At 44.6% G+C, this 18,765-nt stretch overlaps 1 protein-coding gene across 5 annotated transcripts in view; it reads right to left on the bottom strand.

Moving 5' to 3' along the window:
- Positions 1-18,765, bottom strand: part of FMNL1 (formin like 1) — a 154,897-nt gene that overhangs the window by 18,767 nt on the left and 117,365 nt on the right. For all 5 annotated transcript variants that reach the window (XM_033917947.1, XM_033917952.1, XM_033917948.1 and 2 more), the window contains 7 exons: positions 16,103-16,471; positions 14,566-14,690; positions 11,640-11,842; positions 5,871-6,105; positions 5,579-5,647; positions 4,007-4,087; positions 461-590 (listed from right to left, as the gene is read on the bottom strand). In XM_033917947.1, coding sequence (XP_033773838.1) covers positions 461-590; positions 4,007-4,087; positions 5,579-5,647; positions 5,871-6,105; positions 11,640-11,842; positions 14,566-14,690; positions 16,103-16,471 — 1,212 coding nt within the window. The remainder of the gene's footprint in view (positions 1-460; positions 591-4,006; positions 4,088-5,578; positions 5,648-5,870; positions 6,106-11,639; positions 11,843-14,565; positions 14,691-16,102; positions 16,472-18,765) is intronic.

Raw genomic sequence — 18,765 nt, 5'->3', positions numbered from 1 at the left:
AACCCTCTCAACCCTAGCCCCCTCCCTGCCCCCAGCAGGATCCTGTGGCACGACCTCTCTCTCCAGTATCCAACTTCCCCACCTATCTCCTCCCTGGCTGCAGTAATTTAAAATCTTTGGGCAGCTGGCAGTGGCAACTGCTATTGTCGTCCTGCCCCAGAAGTCTTCATTCTACTACTACTATTATTAATTATTTCTGTTCCTGCTGCTGCTGGCTGCCCAAAGATTTAAAATTATGGCGGCCGGGGAAGGAAGTAGGTGTGGGAGTCAAGAGAACTATAACTGACTCTTCTGACCTCTGATCACCAAATTTGGGGAGGCCATGGCCCCTGTGCTCCCCCCCTCCCCGTCGTGTTCCGGTGCCTATAGATAGAGCTCTATGCTTGACCTGTTTTGGCAATGGCTTTTAGACACAGTTCCTTCCTCCCCCATTTGTTATGACAGTAACAGAATTTCTTACCTGCTGCAGCCTTGTCCAGGAAATGCAGATCGGAGTAGAATCCAGCTAGCTCTGGGTATTTCTCCTGGATCACTTTCACAATATAATGCAGCAAAGTCTGCTTCCGATCTGTCGACTTTGTCTCTATGAGCTGCCGTGGACAATATGTCACATTTGGGGGGGGGGGGGGGGAAACAACAACAACTTTCTTTCCAAGTCTTACTTTAATGCAGCAGAAGAATCAGTGGCATCTCTAGATAGAAATACCTGGGATGGCAACAGGGAGGCAAGCTAGGTATATGGGGGGAGGGAAACCAGAATGACATTTTCACACATTATGCCCACTACCACATCAAACACTCTTCTCCTCAACCCTTTTTTTAAAAATGAACATTATAAGAAAGAGTGACTTTTTATGCACAAAGAAATCCTTCTCCTCCAGCTAGTTTCAGCTACGCAGTAAAATTGCCATTATAATAGATAGCATCATTCAACAAATTCTTCATGGAGAGTGAAGTCTGGATTCTCTACAGCAGTGATTTTTAAACCTATCCTGAGGGACCCTCCAGCCAGTCAGATTTTCAACATATCCTTAATGAATATGCATGAAGTAGATTTGCATATAACAGAGGTGACAGGCATGCAAATCTGCCTCATGCATATTCGTTAGGGATATCTTACAAACCCCACTGGCTGGGTGGGGGTCCCCGCAGGGCAGGGTTAAGAACCACTGCACAGGATTGTACAGAATCTCAATAGAAACCCTGTTCCTCTAGGTGTATAACACAAACTCCATATTCTCCAACAATGGAGCTGACAGTTCTCTTACAACATGTCACACTAAAAATATTCAAATTGCAATCATCACCTCAGGAGCAGCACAGCTGTGTTTCTTGAACAAGTGCTGTAACTTATAATTATATGTTAAAATCAATAAAAAAAGTAAAAAGCAGGGTCATGCACTTGGGCTGCAAAAATCTAGAACAGTATAGTATAGGAAGGCCTGCACCTCCCCCCCAAGAAGGACTACACCCCCCTCCCCCCCGGAAGGCCTGCACCCCCCCCCCCCACGAAGGACTTCCATAGCCCCAGGTACATTAGCTAGATTGTGAGCCCATCGGGACAGATAGGGACAATACTTGAGTACCTGATTGTAAAACCGCTTAGATAACCTTGATAGGCGGTATATAAAAACCTAATAAACTTGAAACTTGAACTACACCCCCCCATGAAGGACTATACCCCCCTCCCCCCAGAAGGCCTGTACCCCGCCGAAGGACTACACACCCCCTCCCCTCAGAAGGCCTGCACCCCCCCCACAAAGGACTACAACCCCCCTCCCCCCGGAAGGCCTGCGTGTTTAATTTATTGAAATTCAGCAGCCTGCCCTGCAGAAGAAGATCGCAGGCTCTAGCAATCTTTGTAAGCTGCCATAGGGGAAGGGTGGGACCGCGGCAGAGAGAAGACAACTCGGACAACCTATGGCAGCTTACAAAGATCACTACAGCCAGCAATCTTCTTCTGCAGGGCAGGCTGCTGAATTTCAGTAAACTGCTGCGGGAAGCCGGACACTAGCGGGTAAGACACTTCCCGACTGACCCTCCCCACTCGCCCTCTAAAGCAGGAGCGGCAGGCCAGCAAGAGGCAACGCTGCCGCTCCTGCTTTAGGGGCGAGGGGGGAGGGTCAGTCAATGAATCAGGAGGCTGATTTTTTGGTGGGGGTAAATCGATTCGAATTGTGAATCGGACAGCGCTACCGTCTAGGCTCTGTTGTTAAACTTTCGGTTATACATGCTGTACGACTAAGTCTAAGCCGGCCCACGTCCCGCCCAACTCCCGCCCTCGACACTTCTCCTGAAACGCCCCATTTAGCTTTGTACGTTGAGCGGCACTATGAAGGCCTAGGTCGTTTAGAAATACGTCCAAAACCCGGTTTTATTATCGGCACTTGGATGTTTTTGAGAAATGTTCGTCCAAGTGCCGACTTAGGCCGGTTTTTGGATGTTTTTCTTTTTCGATTAGAATTTTATTATGTATGATGTTATTATTATATTGTATGCCGAGTACCTATTGTGTAAACCGCAATGAACTGCTGGTTAGGCAGTATATAAAAATAAATTATTATTATTAAAAGAGCATGACTATATGATGCTTAAGCAAAGGGGCAATGTGTGACGCAGTGGTTAGAACTACAGCCTCAGCACCCTGAGGTTGTGGTTTCAAATCCCTTGCTGCTCCTTATGATCCTGGGCAAGTCACTTAATCCCCCCGTTGCCCCAGGTTTAGTAGATAGAGTTTGAGCCCGCCAGGACAGATAGGGAAATATGATAAAGTTCCTGAATGTAAAACCCTTGGAAGGCCATAATCGAAAGGGAAGTCTAAGTCCGTTTACGTCCATGTCACAAGTCGTCCAAAGTTAAAAAAAGCCTAAGACACATTTTTGAAAGATACGTCCAACTTTTTTTTATTTTCGAAAATCGTCCAATTATACGTCTTCTGATCTGATCGTACAAGCCACTAAATCATCTATCTTTATACCACATTTCCGTCCAACATTCCGTCCAAGTCCAAAACGCCTAGAACAAGCCCTGTTGGACGTGGGAGGGGTCTGCAAAGTGATGGACTGCACACCCAGACATGCCACCTAAATAGTGGGGTACCTTACTTCTCAAAAAGGGTGCCATGGCTTCTCCTCACTACGCTCCCTTATAGGTGATGGTGAACCCCCAAACCACCTCCAGAATCCCCTAGACCCACTTATCTACCACCCCAATAGCCCGTATGGCTGCAGGAGCCACTTATATGCCAGTAAAAAAGGGTTTTGGGGGTGTATAGGGCAGTGCACATGTGTCAGTATCAATGCAGTGATTACAGGGTCTTATGGGCATGGGTCCTCCTCTCTATGGGTCCCTAACCCACCCCCAAGACAACTTAAGCTGCCTCTGGGCTGGACGACTGGGCTTTCCTATGCCAGGCGGCCAGGTGATGATGGTCTGGAGGCTGAAATTTAAAGTTGTGAATAAAATTTTTATGGGGTGGTGGAGGTGGGGGTTGGTGATCACTGGGATAGTGTGTGGGGGTCTGTGTTATGTGTTTGCAGTGCTTATCTGGTGAGTTTAGGTGGGTTTTTGTGACTTAGACATGGTCTTTGATGTTGTGACTTAGACATGGTCTAAGTCACAACATCAAAGTTCCGTCTAAGCTCTGTTGTTAAACTTTCGGTTATACATGCTGTACGACTAAGTCTAAGCCGGCCCACGTCCCGCCCAACTCCTGCCCTCGACACGCCTCACTAAACGCCCTGTTTAGCTTTGGACGTTGAGCGGCACTATGAAGGTCTAGGTCGTTTTTAAATACGTCCAAAACCCAGTTTTATTCTTGGCGCTTGGACGTGTTTGAGAAAGTCGGCACAACTTAGGCCAGTTTTTGGACGTTTTTCTCTTTCGATTATGAGCCCTTAGGATATAAGTGGTATATAAATAAATAAAACTTCATTCTCTCTAAGTCTTCTAAGTCAGAGCTAGGAAAATACACATGGAGCAAGCTGGTTTCTGATCCCATACTCACCGCATCAAGGCTCTGCAGCCGAAATCCATAGGCAGCCCCTCGCTTGCTGCTGTTCATGTAATTCCCAAATGCCAGGACAATCTGGGGAAAGAGAACAATAGTTACCACCCTGTATTCCTGGCACTTCCCTGAACGCTTATTGAGTTTCCTTTTACTATCTGTATGCATATGTATATTTGACAATACCTGGTACCAAGGGAAATGTTTTTTTCTAAAAACTGGCACTGACTGTACTTCTCATGTTACAGACGCGGGTTAGAGAATCGGGTTAGATTAGACACGGCCCGCTACACTTATCGCGGCAAGGGATCTCTCTGCCGCTATAAGTATAGCGGGCCGTGGCCCCCTGACCGATCACTGGCAGGAGGGTGCCCAAACCCTCCTGCCCGAAGACGCACCCCCCTCCCCGACACTACCGATCGCCCCCCCCCGACAATATCGGTCACTGGCAGGAGGGTGCCCAATCCCTCCTGCCCGAAGACGCACCCCCCCGGCGCTAACAACCCCCACTCCACCAAACCTTTTCTTACAGATGGGTCTTGCACGTCGAGCAAGCAGGCACGCCTCGTCGAAATGAGGCGGGCCCGCCCCTTCCCGGCCCATCCCGCCGAAGCCTAAGGCCTGATTGGCCCAGGCTCTAGAAGCCTGGACCAATCAGGCCTTAGGAATAGCGGGTCCGCCCATCCCTACTAAGTCTAAGGTCTGATTGGCCAATCAGGCCTTAGATTAAGTGGGGATGGGCGGACCTGCTAAGCCTAAGGCCTGATTGGTCCAGGCTTCTAGAGCCTGGGCCAATCAGGCCTTAGGCTTCGGCAGGATGGGCCGGGAAGGGGCGGGCCCGCCTCATTTCGACGAGGCGTGCCTGCTTGCTCGACGTGCAAGACCCATCTGTAAGAACAGGTTTGGTGGAGTGGGGGTTGTTAGCGCCGGGGGGGGGTGCGTCTTCGGGCAGGAGGGATTGGGCACCCTCCTGCCAGCGACCGATATTGTCGGGGGGAGGGATCGGTAATGTCGGGGGGGGGGGGGGCGGTCGGTAGTGTCGGGGGGGGGGGGCGGTCAGTAGTGTCGGGGAGGGGGGTGCGTCTTCGGGCAGGAGGGTTTGGGCACCCTCCTGCCAGTGATCGGTCAGGGGCCACGGCCCGCTATACTTATAGCAGCAGAGAGATCCCTTGCTGCGATAAGTATAGCGGCCGCGTCTACTTACAATGTAGACCAGCATTTTGCTGGCCTACATTTTTAAGCTTCTCATCTACTAGGGAGACGCGTAGGGCTGCCTAGGTTCAGCCTAAGGCCCGCCTAAGGCCCTTAGACGAGCTTAGGCATCTTGCGGGTCTCCCTAGGCTCCCGGAGGCGCCTTCAGGCCTGCCTGGGGAACATTTTTTTAAAAAAAACGTGCATCCCGATTGGCTGATTAGACAGCTGTAGGACGTCTACAGCTGCCTAAAATGGGGACACACTTTTAGAGAATCAGGGCCTTGGTGTCTCTGAATTTCTGCTGCGGACTGCAGCATTTCTAACACCAGCCCTGCCCCTTCCCCTTCCCCCTTCCCACTCCAGAGCTCTGATTCTTACCTCCAGGATGTTCTGGAGCTTGGAGGATGACTTGAGAGACATGGAGGCTGCAATGATTGCATTCAGTTGCTGAGACAGAGCAAAAAAAAACAACTTGTGTGAGATCAGTGAGCATAAAAGAGAAATACAGAGCAGAAGACATGGTCCAATGGCTCAGTGCATGGACTGGTCAACAGTTTATGGAAATTCTCAAACCATATCCATAGAGAGGCGTCAAACACCCCAAATCCTCAATCCTCCTATCTGCATTCAAAACTTATCCTCCTCATCACAAAGAAGAGAGAATTCATACCGGTGTCAGCCTCTGTGCAGTATCTGAGAAATTGCCCAGGAAAGTCATAATGTTTATCCGCTCTGAAAGACGGGGAATTTTGCTGAACTGGATCATAAATTTGTCCTCATCTGAGAGATCCTCCAGGGCCTTCTGCTCCTTCTGGTATTTCCTGATGAGGTTCTGTTCATACTCGGTGGGGATGAAACGCTCAAGTAGCTCCAGGAAATCCAGGTTGAGGGACTGCAAATCATAGCTGGAGAGGTGAAAGGAGAGACTGAGAGGTCTCTACGCAGATTGGGGAAAATGAGGGGACAGATGGGAAGAAACTGGCTGGAAAAGAGATTGAGTAACATAGAGCCCCTTTTTCTGTCTGCCTTCTCTCCCATCCAGGGGTGTAGTAAAGGGGGGGGGCAGAGGGGAGGTCCATCCTGGGCTCCGTCATGGTGAGAGCATTGTGAGAGCCATCCCCCTGCTCCTTTCTCGCCCCCATCCCCCAACTGCCGCATGTACGCTCCACTTCCCTTCCCCCATACCTCTGTAATGTTTCTGGCGAGCAGCAACACCCAAGCTGCTGTCCCACCAACATTGGCTTTTCCTCTGACATCACTTCCTGGACCCGCGCCTAGGAAGTGATGTCAGAGGAAGAGCCGATGCTGGCATGACAGCAGCTTGGGGGTTTCTGTTCATGCCAGGAACTTTACAGAGGTACGAGGGAAGGAAGGGGCAGAGAAGGAGCTTGGGGGAGGAGTGGTGGAGAAGGGGGTGCCTCTCACCCTCACTATGCCACTGCTCCCACTCATTACAAAACTATCTTCCTCCTTCCACCTCATCAATACTGACTCCTTCTCTCTTTGTACATTTCATGTGTGACTCTCTCCCCTTTCCACACATTTAAACTTCCTGCAACCCTTCCCCCCCCTTTATTCTCATGCATTTTCATTTCCTATGCTAATAATAATCTGTTTAGAGCCTCTCTTCAGTCTTGGACACGGGAGCGTCACTGCCTCACCAACCAGCTGACCGCCATCTATATCAGGCAGCTGGGCTTTAAATTTGAATCGTGCTAACGGCGTGCAGCCATTTAGGCGTGCCATCGAAGGCATACATCAAAGGCGCATGCGCCTTAGTTCGCGCCTTTGTGAAGCGACTTGATAAAGTGACTAGGGATACCTTAGTACTTCAGCGCTGAGAGACCCTAAACAGTTTCCAGCGAGAAGTACTAGTATTTTCGCTTTGCATTCGCTACTGCTGGTCCAGCTTTGATGGGTTACATCTTGGGTGGAAGAGCTCACTCCCCTTCTGCCTCATTTCAATGCTGGGACATTTTAAATCCTGCATTTATTGACTTACTATCGTTTTGCTACCCATGAGAAGCAGCGATATAAGACTGATAAGTATTGTGCACCCAATTTTAAATTATTGTCATTTTTTTCACTTCTTTCTTCCTGGGGCGCTGAGCCATGGCACTGTTATATAATCGCTTGGCCATATTGCTTCTTCTTTTTTATTTAATCACTTTTAGAAACAGGTCAGCTGTTCTATCGTATTCTGTGTCAATTCCTGTTTACTGTACCACAACTCGTGCTGTAAAGATAAGTTTACCAGCTACTCCGTATCGTGCCTTATATGACTATACGGAATCTGGGTCATTTCCCATTCCAGTTTCACCAGCCTCTCGCAGACTAAATAAGCCGTATACCAAAAAACAACGAATACTAAAAAATCTGACTTATTCTCATTTTTTTCCCAATTGATTTGCTCAGATATCAAAATCTTAATGGTTTTTATTTAAATGTAAGATCTATGAGAAATAAATCCTTGCTGATTAAAGACTGGCTGAAGGATACTAACCCTGAAACATGGTTGTTCTCAGAGAGCACAGGAAATGTAAAAGAAGTTCCTTTGTACCAGATAAAGAAGCACCTTTAAACTAAGCAGTAGTTCACTAGCAGTGCAGTAGGTTCTCTGAGGCAGCCAGGATTGGCGAAACGCATCAGAACCTCGCCGGGTCAACGCTATCTGAACCATTAAGATAAGTTCTGATTTGAACTCATGTAGTTGAACTTATATAATAGTTGGAACATTTTCACTTTATTGGACATTTATTGGACATTTAAAGCAAGAGTGTTTTTCAATAAGAACTTTCTATTACCTTTTCACTCAAAATGGTGCAATGATTGATTCTATAAAAAACGCATTTTAGGGGTTTGCACCCCAATTTGAAGTTTTTTACTCCATCTTGGATTCTGAGCGCCACTCTCGTTTAAAAAGGTATTTAAAGTAGCTTGTTCCTTTACTAGTTTTTTGCCTGTTCTCAGAGAGCGACATTATCATTCAAGAATGTCTCCCCCTGGTTTTAAAATTTTATCGTTAGCGAGATCTTGGGGAAGGGGTGGAGGTTTGGCCATTATTTTTAGAGACTATTTAACTTGTACTGTTTTAAATTCCAAATCTGCTTCTAACCTAGAAATTTTGTCTCTTAAACTAACTTCTAAAATTTTAGCGGATGCCTTAATCGCCACTGTGTGTTATGTTCCTCCTAAAAATGGAGTTTAGCGAAGGAGGATTCTTTGAATTTTTGCTAACTAATTCAATAACTGGTGCTTATAACCTATTGAGTGGGGACATCAATATTCATCTAGAGCAAGTAGATCAACCTGAAATCATAGAGTTCTGGTCTTTTATTTCTTCACTAGGCTTTTTCAAATCATTCCCAATAAAAACCCACCAAAAGGGTCATCAACTAGATCTTATTACCTTTTCTTCTAAAGAACCAGTAAATCCTAAAATTTGCTGGAAACAAGCTAATTGGGCTGATTCTTTATGGTCTGATCATAGATTATGTAATTTTGGATTTGACTGGCAAGCAAAGACAATTCAATCTAAAAACAATGATAATAAAACAAGAAATAAAAAAATTGCACGCTAGCAGAGGTTTGATTAACCCTGTGGAATTTTGGTCCCATTATGATATAGTTTCTAAACATAAGAATGAGACTGAATAATTTATGGATTCATGGATCAATACTAGTACCTATATTTTAAATGATATGGCCCCTATTAAACTGAGAAGAAAGAGATTTAGGAATTTAGAAAGGTGGTTTGATTCAGATCTTTTAATGTTAAAAAGGGAACTAAGGAAATTGGAGAGACAATAGTTAAAATCTGGAACGCCAGAGCATAGAGAAGCTTGGAGGCAAAAACTGAAAAATTACAATAAACTGACAAAGGAGAAATGAAAAAATTTTTACGCCCCAAACATTGGCAATGTATCATCCAATAGTAGTAACCTTTTTAAATTAGTCAATGATCTTTATGATTTAGAGGCATGAACTACTGCTGTCGAAGAATCTATTTTATCTGCTGATAGTTTGGCTAATTTTTTTAATACCAAAATTCAAAAACTGAGGCTTGCGTTAGTTGATCCTATTAATCATCATTGGTGTTTTCCCATCCTCCAAGGGGCAAATGCACCCAGAGTAGATCCGAGTTGGAATAATTTTATATCTATTGACTGGCAAACCTTTAGTAAGTTCTACAATAAGTATGTTAACTCATACTGTAGACTTGACAGCTGTCCTCCAAATGTTATGAAAGTTGCCCTGGTCAACTTTAAGGCCAAACTGTTGATGTGGATTAATTTCTTATTATCCATAGGGAAGTTTCCTGAGGAACAGGGTCAAATTGTGATTACACCAATTTTTAAAAACACTAAAGAATCATCCAGCATTGCATCTAACTTTAGACCTATTGCCAGAATTCCTCTGGCTACTAAGATACAGGAAGGTTTGGTAAACGCTGAATTAGTTACATACTTAGATAAGTTTAGCATTTTGCATGAGAATTAATCTGGTTTTCGGTCAGGATTTAGTACCAAAACAATCATGGCCTCTCTGTTTGATTATTTGCATTCATTATTCAGTCAAGGTTCAAGTGCATTAATTCTGCAGCTAGATCTGAGCAGCGCTTATGATCTGGTAGATCATACCATTTTGTTGGATTGTTTGAAATCCATTGGAGTCGCAGGTAATGTCTTGAACTGGTTTCGTGGCTTCCTGGGTAAAAGATCGTACCAAGTGTTTAAAGAAGATACCTTGTCTTATTGTTTGGAAAACTCCTGTGGGGTCCTGCAGGGTTCACATCTGTCCCCCACTTTGTTTAATATTTATCTTGCTTCCTTAGGAAATTTGTTGCAAAGTTTAAAGCTCAAGTTCTACATTTATGCAGATGACATTACTATAGTCATCCTGTTAACTTGTCTGTCACTGGAGTTCATAAATTTTTAGGCGATTATTTTAAGTCAGATTGAACTTTGGTTGACTGCTTATAAATTGAAATGAAATGCGGAAAAGACAAAACATTTTTAGCAACTCCCAATGATAAGATTAAAGAAACAACAATACACGTGAATGGTTTAGACTATAATATAGAACAATCCATAAAAATATTGGGTGTGACTCTGGACACATTGGAACAACATAACGGATTTATTGTTTAAGAAATGTATCTCTGTGCTTTGGAAGCTTCGTACCATTAAGAAGTTATTTTGACGAAACTTCCTTTCGTTTACTGGTACAGTCTTCTATCTTAAGAATTCTCGATTATTGTAACATTATATATCTAGGTGCTTAGAAGAAAATTTTCAAAAAATTGAGAGTGATTCAGAATACTGCCGTTCACCTCATTTTTGGTTTAAAAAATGAGAGCATATCACTCCTTTTTATTTGAAACTCCATTGGTTGCCGATAGAGTCGAGAATTCTGTTCAAATTTTCCTGTATTTGTTATAAATCAGTTTCAGGTTTGTTACCTGGTTATCTTGTGTCTCATTTTTCTTTGAGTCACGCCAAAAAGACCACACGTAGAGTGCACTTGTTTTCATATCCCTCCATAAAATCCAGTTGTTATAAGAAGTTCCTTGAGAGAACCCTCTCATTTCAAACCACTAAATTGAATGTATGGCTTGGAAAAATTGTGTTAGAGGTCTCTTCCTATCTTGATTTTTAGAAAATGGTTAAAGACTCAACTCTTTGATAGTCTGGTATCTTAATGCATTCTGCTTCATTTTTTCAGTCAAGTTCCTTATATTCAACTTGATGTATTTTATCTGTTCTATGTATTACTTCTTTCCCTATAATATATCAAAATAAAGTGAATGTAATTATAAATTATTCATCAAAAAATAGAAAATATATATAATAAAATATGTATTAGAGTGCTCAGTGTGAAATCTTATTCAAAACCAACAGGTTTAAGGAATAAAGATGTATTGTAACTACATCATTACTTCTTTCCCTGCTATGCCGGTATTTTATTGTCTGTCTGGCAGGCATTTAACTGTTCTTTTTAAACTGTCAACAATGCTTCCCCAATTTTAAACTGTTGTTTTCTTTTCTGCATTATATTGTAAATGCTTTCTGTCTTTATCTGTTTTTAAGTCCATTATTCTAATTTGTATTTTATCTGTATCCCATGTATTAGCTCATCTTGTTGTGAACCACCTAGAACTTTTTCGGTATAACGGTATATAAGAATAAAATTATTATTATTATTATTCAGATCAGAAGGGTTAACTTTGAAAGCTAATCAAAATGTATTAAGTTAGCCCAATAAAAAATATATCATCTTATTTCCTTTATGTTTTGTTTTATTTCTGTGTATTACCTTTATAAATGGACTACCACGGCTACCACACCATTTCCTATGCAACATGCCACCTGTAGAGGGCAGCACATACCTTCTTTAATGTTCATTAGGGCTACATAGAACCCGTGGGACTGATACTCACGTCTGGATAGCCTTGCAGATGCATTCAGTGCTCAGACCTCCCTTCCGTAGGGTGATGGCCAGATTCTTGGCTCGGTTGGCCTCAATCAGTGCCACTTTGCTAGGTATCTTCTGTGTGGTTTTCACTGCCAGAGTGTTCCTGTGTGTGCTGGGGCCTTGAGCCTTTGTCTTAAACTGCTCTTCAAAATCATTCATATCCAGCTCCTGGAAGGGAAGAGTGAAAGAGACAAGGGGATCAAGAGTTTTCATTGTCATTCAACTTAATGATACTTCAATATGTTTGTGAAATAAAGGGTTGGTACCGCAGAGGGCCATTTTCAAAAGGACATCTAAGTCAACTTTAGATGTTTCCTATGAGATATCCAAAGTCGGGGTAGCCATTTCCAAAACCAGGGAAACCGCTAGAAGTCCAAATATGAATGGAACAGGATAGAGGGTAGAGTTAGTGAAAGACTGGGGAATATGAGGAAGGGAAATGAGAAGTGTGGTTTGAGAGACAAAAGATAGAAAGCTGTAGGTAGACAGTAAAAAGAGGGAAATTGAAGAATATAGAGTAAGAATGAATGAAGAGAGGGAGAAAAATAAAGTGAAGAACACAGATGTTAGAGATGGATGTAGTAGAGGAGATGAAGACAGGAGGAGAGAGAAAAATGACAAATGAATACAAAACCCTGGTATGAGAGTTAAGAGAAGACAGAGGAAAGCAGAGACTGAGACCAACATGCTTAGAAAAGTAGAAAAAGGATTGTATTTTGAATAAAGTACAGAACTCACAACTGAAAGTCTGATATATCACAGGTAAGAGGGCGGGGCCTGTGTAAGAAAGGATGAGGTGCAATTATAGCTTGCTATGGACTTAACTGAACACAGCAGGCAACCGCCTAGGGGAGGAGCGAAGTTAGGGGTGGACTGGGGATGTGGCCATGTGTCCTCTTTTTTTTTGTCTTCACAAATATGGTAACCCTAACTTAGACGACTAGGCCGCCAAAACATCTAGAATGCATTGCCGGAGGTTGTGGTAAGAGGGATAGCATAGCTGGTTTTAAGAAAGGTTTGGACAATTTCCTGGAGGAAAAGTCCATAGTCCAGTTTGTTTTATTTGGTTTATTGATATCTGTTATTGAGGCATCTTGTATGACTTATGGAATTTTATATTTTGATGTATATGTGGGTTTGGCCAGTTTTGGCCTTAAAAGATGTCCGTCGTTGATGCGATGTGTATGTTATATGCAATTTGATTTGATATGTAAGTATGTAATTTGCTATAGTGTGTCTCTGAAGTGTTTTGTACGATAAATGTAAATCTTTTATTATTATGTTAATATGTAACTCACCCTGGATAAGGGCAGGTGAGAAATAAACACAAATAAACATGATGGAAGCTTCTGCTTGCCCTGGATCGGTAGCATGGAATGTTGCTACTCTTTGGGTTTTGGCCAGGTACTAGTGACCTGGATTGGCCACCGTGAGAACAGGCTACTGGGTTTGATGGACCATTGGTCTGACCCAGTAAGGTTATTCTTATGTTCTTATGACGTCTAACATTATTCTTCATTTTAGACCACAAAATATCCAAGCCCGTGGTTTAAAAGTGAGCCTGCACTGTGGGGAACAGCAGCAGAGAGCAGGAGAGTCCGGCGAGAAGGGAAGAGAGATTTGGCACCGGCCCGACACACTGGCCCTGTTCGACACCCCCCCCCCGGCCCTGATCTCTCCTGTCTGCCCTGCTCTGCTCTGCCACGCCTCCCCTCCCCCCCGGAGAAAAAAGCAGGAGGGATAGCATCTCCCTCCTGCCATCAGCGTTAAAAAAAAAAAAAATGCTGCATGCATGCAGCATAGCACTTATCCCCTCCCCCCGACCGGCATGGCCCACCCATGGCACCATAAAGTTGGGAGCAGGAGGGGTGCCCATATGATGTTTTCTTCTTTCTCCATTCTCACCATCCATCTTCCATCTCTGTACCGTTCCTTCCACTGCCATATCTGACATTACTTTCCCACTGTCTGTCTGTCTCTCTCTCCCTGCCTTGTGCCCTGGATCAAACCTCTCTATTCCTCTCCATGCACCATCTCTCCCTTCCTCCCCTCCATTATCATGTGCAACATTTCTTTCTCTCTCCCTATTCACCATCTCTCCCTGCCCTCCACTCTATGTCCAACATTTCACCCTCTCTCTTCTCCATGCATGTCTTCCTCCTCTCCACCATATGCAGGATATCTTCCTCTCACCCCTTTCTACTTTTTTGTTGCACTCCCGTCCTCTCCTCCACCCCAAATCCAACAATTCTTCCTCTCTCCTCTCTCCCTGATGTGAAGCAGTTTTCCATCCCTCCCTCCTATCCCCCTGTGCAGCACCTCTGTATTCGACCAACCCCCAACGTGAGATTTTTTTGTGGCCTGCTCTGCCAGGGCTTCGCTCTGCTGTGTCATCAGTGACATCATCAGTGATGCAGCAGAGGGAAGGCCCCGCCGGGCCACAAGAAGCCTGTTCAGAGCGTTCTCTCATTGGCGGCAGCCTTAACTTGCTGCTGTGCCGGCATTGGACCTTCCTCCTGCTTCCGCAAAGGCAGAGGGGAAGGCCCGACGCAGGCAGAGCAGTGAAGTCCCTGGACCATGACACTGACACTGACCCCGGAAGCACCCCCTTATGGTCTGCACCTGGGGAAGACTGCCCCTCCACCACCCCAAGGTACGCCACTGAATCCTACTAACTTCTTGTCTTCATCCTCCCTTTACAACCCTAATATTTTAAAGTGTGTACTGCTTAGATAATTTTTTTATGGTATATTAAATAAAATGTGAGCTGTGAACTACTTGCTGTGCAGTAACCCTGCTATTCCAATACCTCCTTCCTGCCCTGCCCCACCCCACCCCATCCCCTGTTCGGCCAATACCTCATACCTATAACTTGAAATTACTCTCCTTACCTTCAGCACCTTTTCGTCATTCAGTTCTGTGAATACTGTCCCCTTGATCTGAGTGGGTTTGAGAGCAACCCAGTTAAAAAGAGGCATTCGCGACTTGGTTTTAATTGGCTGTTTGATTTTTATATCTAAAAAATAAAATACAAAGAGAACAAAGATAAAATTAAATGGTGTCATGTTTCTGTTTTGTAATGGATCAATTGGCACTAAGCCATTTAAGCAAGTTACTGAAGTACTTGCTAAACCAGTGTCCCTCAAACTTTCTCAAGTAGGGGCACACTAAAGGTAGTGGCCACAGCTCGAGGAACCTGGAAGTACACGGATGTCGCCGTGATGACATCATATGCATGCATGACATCATCACGTCAACGCATGCGTAGAGGCCCTCCAGATAGGCCCTGAGATGTCAGTGGGGGGTGCCAGCAGGGAAGAGGGCCGGAGAGGCACTGGAGTCGGCTGATTGCCTACAGCAGTGTTTCTCAACTACTTCAAGCTAAGTACCCCCTAAGTCTAACAAATATCAACTGAGTACCCCCAACCACAGACTGCCCAGCTGTGTGGGGAAGTTAAAAGCACACAGTGAGCTACTGCTGGTAGTCCGGGGATGGGGAGAGAAGACGAGGAAGGCAGGAGTCCTGGGAGATACTTGACGGCAGCAGGAAGTTGGGAGACATACAGCGCTGGCGTCATACCACTGCGCTAAACCCTCAGGTAGCTCAGGGCCTGTCTGGGTTCTCTGTAGCTCAATAATTCTCATCTGAACCTCATTCTGACAGGCCTAAATGCACTAAACAGGGTCGGTAAGACCACGTGGGTCTGCTGCGGTCCAATATTTAGCCGATTCCAAAAGAGCGACTGATGCTCAAGCAAGTTTACATGCAAATGATTTGAGCAGAGGTTCGTCGTAATCCCCTTCCAACTCATCTAAGCAATTTAACTCAGCAGTCAGCTAAATCACTTTGAATATTGGCCGGTGTATATATATATATATGGGGGAAGACTGCCTTGGGCGCCATCTTGGTGGAGGTACCAGCACCTCTCCTCCTCCCGCTCCTCCCCCACTTCTCCCCCCCCCCCCCGAACCTCTAGCTCTTCGCCGGCATGAGCGGAAGCTCCAACCTGTTGCTCGCACTGGCCTCGGCGCTCCCCTCTGATGTTACTTCCAGGTCCCATGACTAGGTAGTGATGTCAGAGGGAGAGCCGACGCCAGCACGGGAAGAAAGTTGGAGATGCTGCTCGCACCAGAGATGGGTAAAGGGAAGAGGCATGCATGCGTCGGGGGGGGGTGGTGGAAGGGAAGGAACGGGGGAGGGGGGAGTAGAGGGCGAGTGGGGGTGCTACGCCAGTGTAAATAGATATATATGGTTGTCTATCCCTTATTGCATGATTGTATAGTGTTTTCACTTTTCACTTTCTATTTGTAAACCGCTTTGATGTTCAGTTGAAAGGTGTTATAGATAGTGTTTTAAGCTAAACAAAACAAGCGATCCATAAACTATCAATGAGATGAAAAGCTGGATGATGATATTCTGATTCTCACCTGAGCTGATTGTCGGGTCCGGGCAGTTCAAGGCACTCATCAGCCCTCCAGGGGGTGGAGGTGGTGAGGCAGGGCCATTCATCCCAGAGGCTGGAGGGGGAGGAGGTGGCGGTGGGGGCACAGAGGCTCCAGGCCCAGGAAGTGGAGGGGCTGGAGGAGGAATAGTGACATTAACAGGAAGGGGTGGAGGTGGGGGAGGGGGAGGGGGAGGGGAAAGGGTGCCGCTGACAGGAAGGGGAGGTGCAGGAGGAGGGTCAGGCACAGCTGTTTCTGATTGGCATGGCGGTAGTGCTGGAGCAGAAATGGCATTTGTCAATGGAAGTGGAGGGGGTGGTGGTACTGGGACTGAGACAGAAGGAGAAGGGATATCTGGAAAAAAAAAAATGGAACCGTTATTTAGTTTTAAAAAAACTAAAATTTCCATATAAAGAATAAAAATAAATGCCAGTCAAAAATAATCTTTTTCATTTCTGAAGATAGTAAAGAAATCTGTAACTTAGCCACAGAGCAGCAAGAATAACACAAAGAATTTAAAGAGCTGCTTATAAATCCTATGAGTGATTGTCTTCATTCCTTGTTAACTGATGGTTTTAAATAACGCCAATCTTAGGAGAATGAATCCCCATCAAAATCAGTACTTTTGATGTGACAAGGCAGCATGTTTATGCTGAATTTCTAGATATTGGTATAACCATTGGTGTTAATGCATGAACAGCAGAAGGAATCTTTCCCAAGATAAATTCTGTGCTGAAGGAATGCAATATTTCCTGATCCAAATGTGTAGGATTTGGAGTTGTCCAAACAAGCGAGACTGAGGAAACTCAGGGGTCCTTTTATCAAGGCGCGGTAGGGGTTTAACCCGTGGAATACCGCGTGTTAAACCGCCTGCTGCGCTAGTCGCTAATGCCTCCATTGACCAGGGGTGAGTTTTTTAGCTTGTCGCGGGGGTTAGCGTGTGATGAAATGTCCAACGTGCTAACCCCGCTAGCGCGACTTGATAAAAGGAGCCCTCAATGTTCTTGGACCTTTTATTATAAAAAATTTTCCTTGACAGAAGCAAGATCAACAGTACAAACTCTTTCAACATATATCATAAGAGGACCCGACACGGGCCAGGTTTCGGCTAAACACGCCTTCCTCAGGGATCCTAGAGTATGAATATCAAAAGATGTATATTAGTGTAAATGTGTATGAGTATGGTGTCAAAAAGCTGTGAACTACGAATGAAGAAGTTATGTGCGCAAGTGATAAGAGATGAGAAGGGGTGGGGGAAATGCTGCAACTGCTGCACAGGGACTTGGAGGGGAAGGCAAATACTGCTGCTGCTGCACAGGGAAGTTGGGGGGGGGGGGGGAGGGAAATGCTGTTGCTGTTGCTGCTCCACAGGGAAGTGGGGTGGAAATGCTGCTGCACAGGGAAATGGAGGCAAAGAATGACAGACAGACAGACAGCAGGAGTGAGGGAGACAGACAGAAAAAGGGAACCAAGGAGAGAGAGAGAGAGACAGAAAGAAAGAAAGAAAGACAGACAGGCATATTTTCTAGCACCCGTTAATGTAACGGGCTTAAAGACTAGTCTTAAAGGCCTAACCACATGAATAAAAATATGAATAACACCTCTAGGTGTCCAAATTGGTGAATTGTGAATTATGAAAACATTGAGTTTTGTTTGGATTTATTCTTCTTTGCCTGTGGAAATTTGGGTCTTCTTGGTTTTGTGGATTTGGAGCGTAAATCTGGGAAGAAGACATTCCATCAAAATCAGGGTGGAAAATAAAAAGCATTTATTTTATAGGATGTCCTTGCCAAATTTCTCATAATATTGTATCCGCTGACACAAAAAAAAAAAGTTTCAGGCTGTTAAAAAGTCCGATTTAGAAGATATGGCAGTTAATGTTCACTTCTGGTTTGACAATGCAAAATGAAAAAGTCAGCTTCACGAGTCCCGTTCTTTCTGCAACTCTGAATATTAACAGATCATCAATTGATTAAGCACATTTCAGTTAGATAGCTGAGCCTCGAATATGCAGCGAATAGACTTTTTAAATTGGATGCTGGCTGCCACTCAAATTTCTTTCTACAGATTCTAAAGCTTTAATCAGCTCAGAGACTGAGCTTAAACATCTAAGAACAGTATTTGAAGACCCAAAGACAGAAGTGCATTTACTGTTCTAACGTTTTCAGAGTTCAGCAATTTCCTTGTATACACATGATTTATGATGAGATGCTGCTCTTCTCGAAAAAGCTATTGCAAAGATTTGTACAGGTCACTTTCTCTTCTTGCAGTGCCTTTCAAAGAGGCAGAAAAGCAGCTGCTAAACAATTTTCATCATATTGATGACTACAAGACTGTACAAGAGCTGGAAAATGAGGGTGCAGTGGCTCAGAAAGATGACAAATTTCTAGTCTGAAACAAGGAGCTTCTTTGTAGGAGCAGTTCAGATCATTTGCCCTTCAGATAAAATTTATTTCAGCATACTTCTTTTATTGATTTCAGTAAAAGAGAAGGTGTTTAAGTTTTATTAGGATTTTATAAATCCCCTATCACGTAGTCGCATGATTACATTGCTTTCCTGGGAACGGAGGGGAGTCCAGGACATTTCATCCTTGCCCGGACGGGCTTTTCAGCGGATCTGGGAGCCCTTTTGGACAACATTGTCTCCG

This window comes from Geotrypetes seraphini, chromosome 13 (genome assembly GCF_902459505.1).
Source record: "Geotrypetes seraphini chromosome 13, aGeoSer1.1, whole genome shotgun sequence".
Lineage (NCBI taxonomy): Eukaryota > Metazoa > Chordata > Amphibia > Gymnophiona > Dermophiidae > Geotrypetes > Geotrypetes seraphini.
Note: the sequence above shows the minus strand (reverse complement) of the source record. Positions and strands in the feature narration are given on the sequence as shown.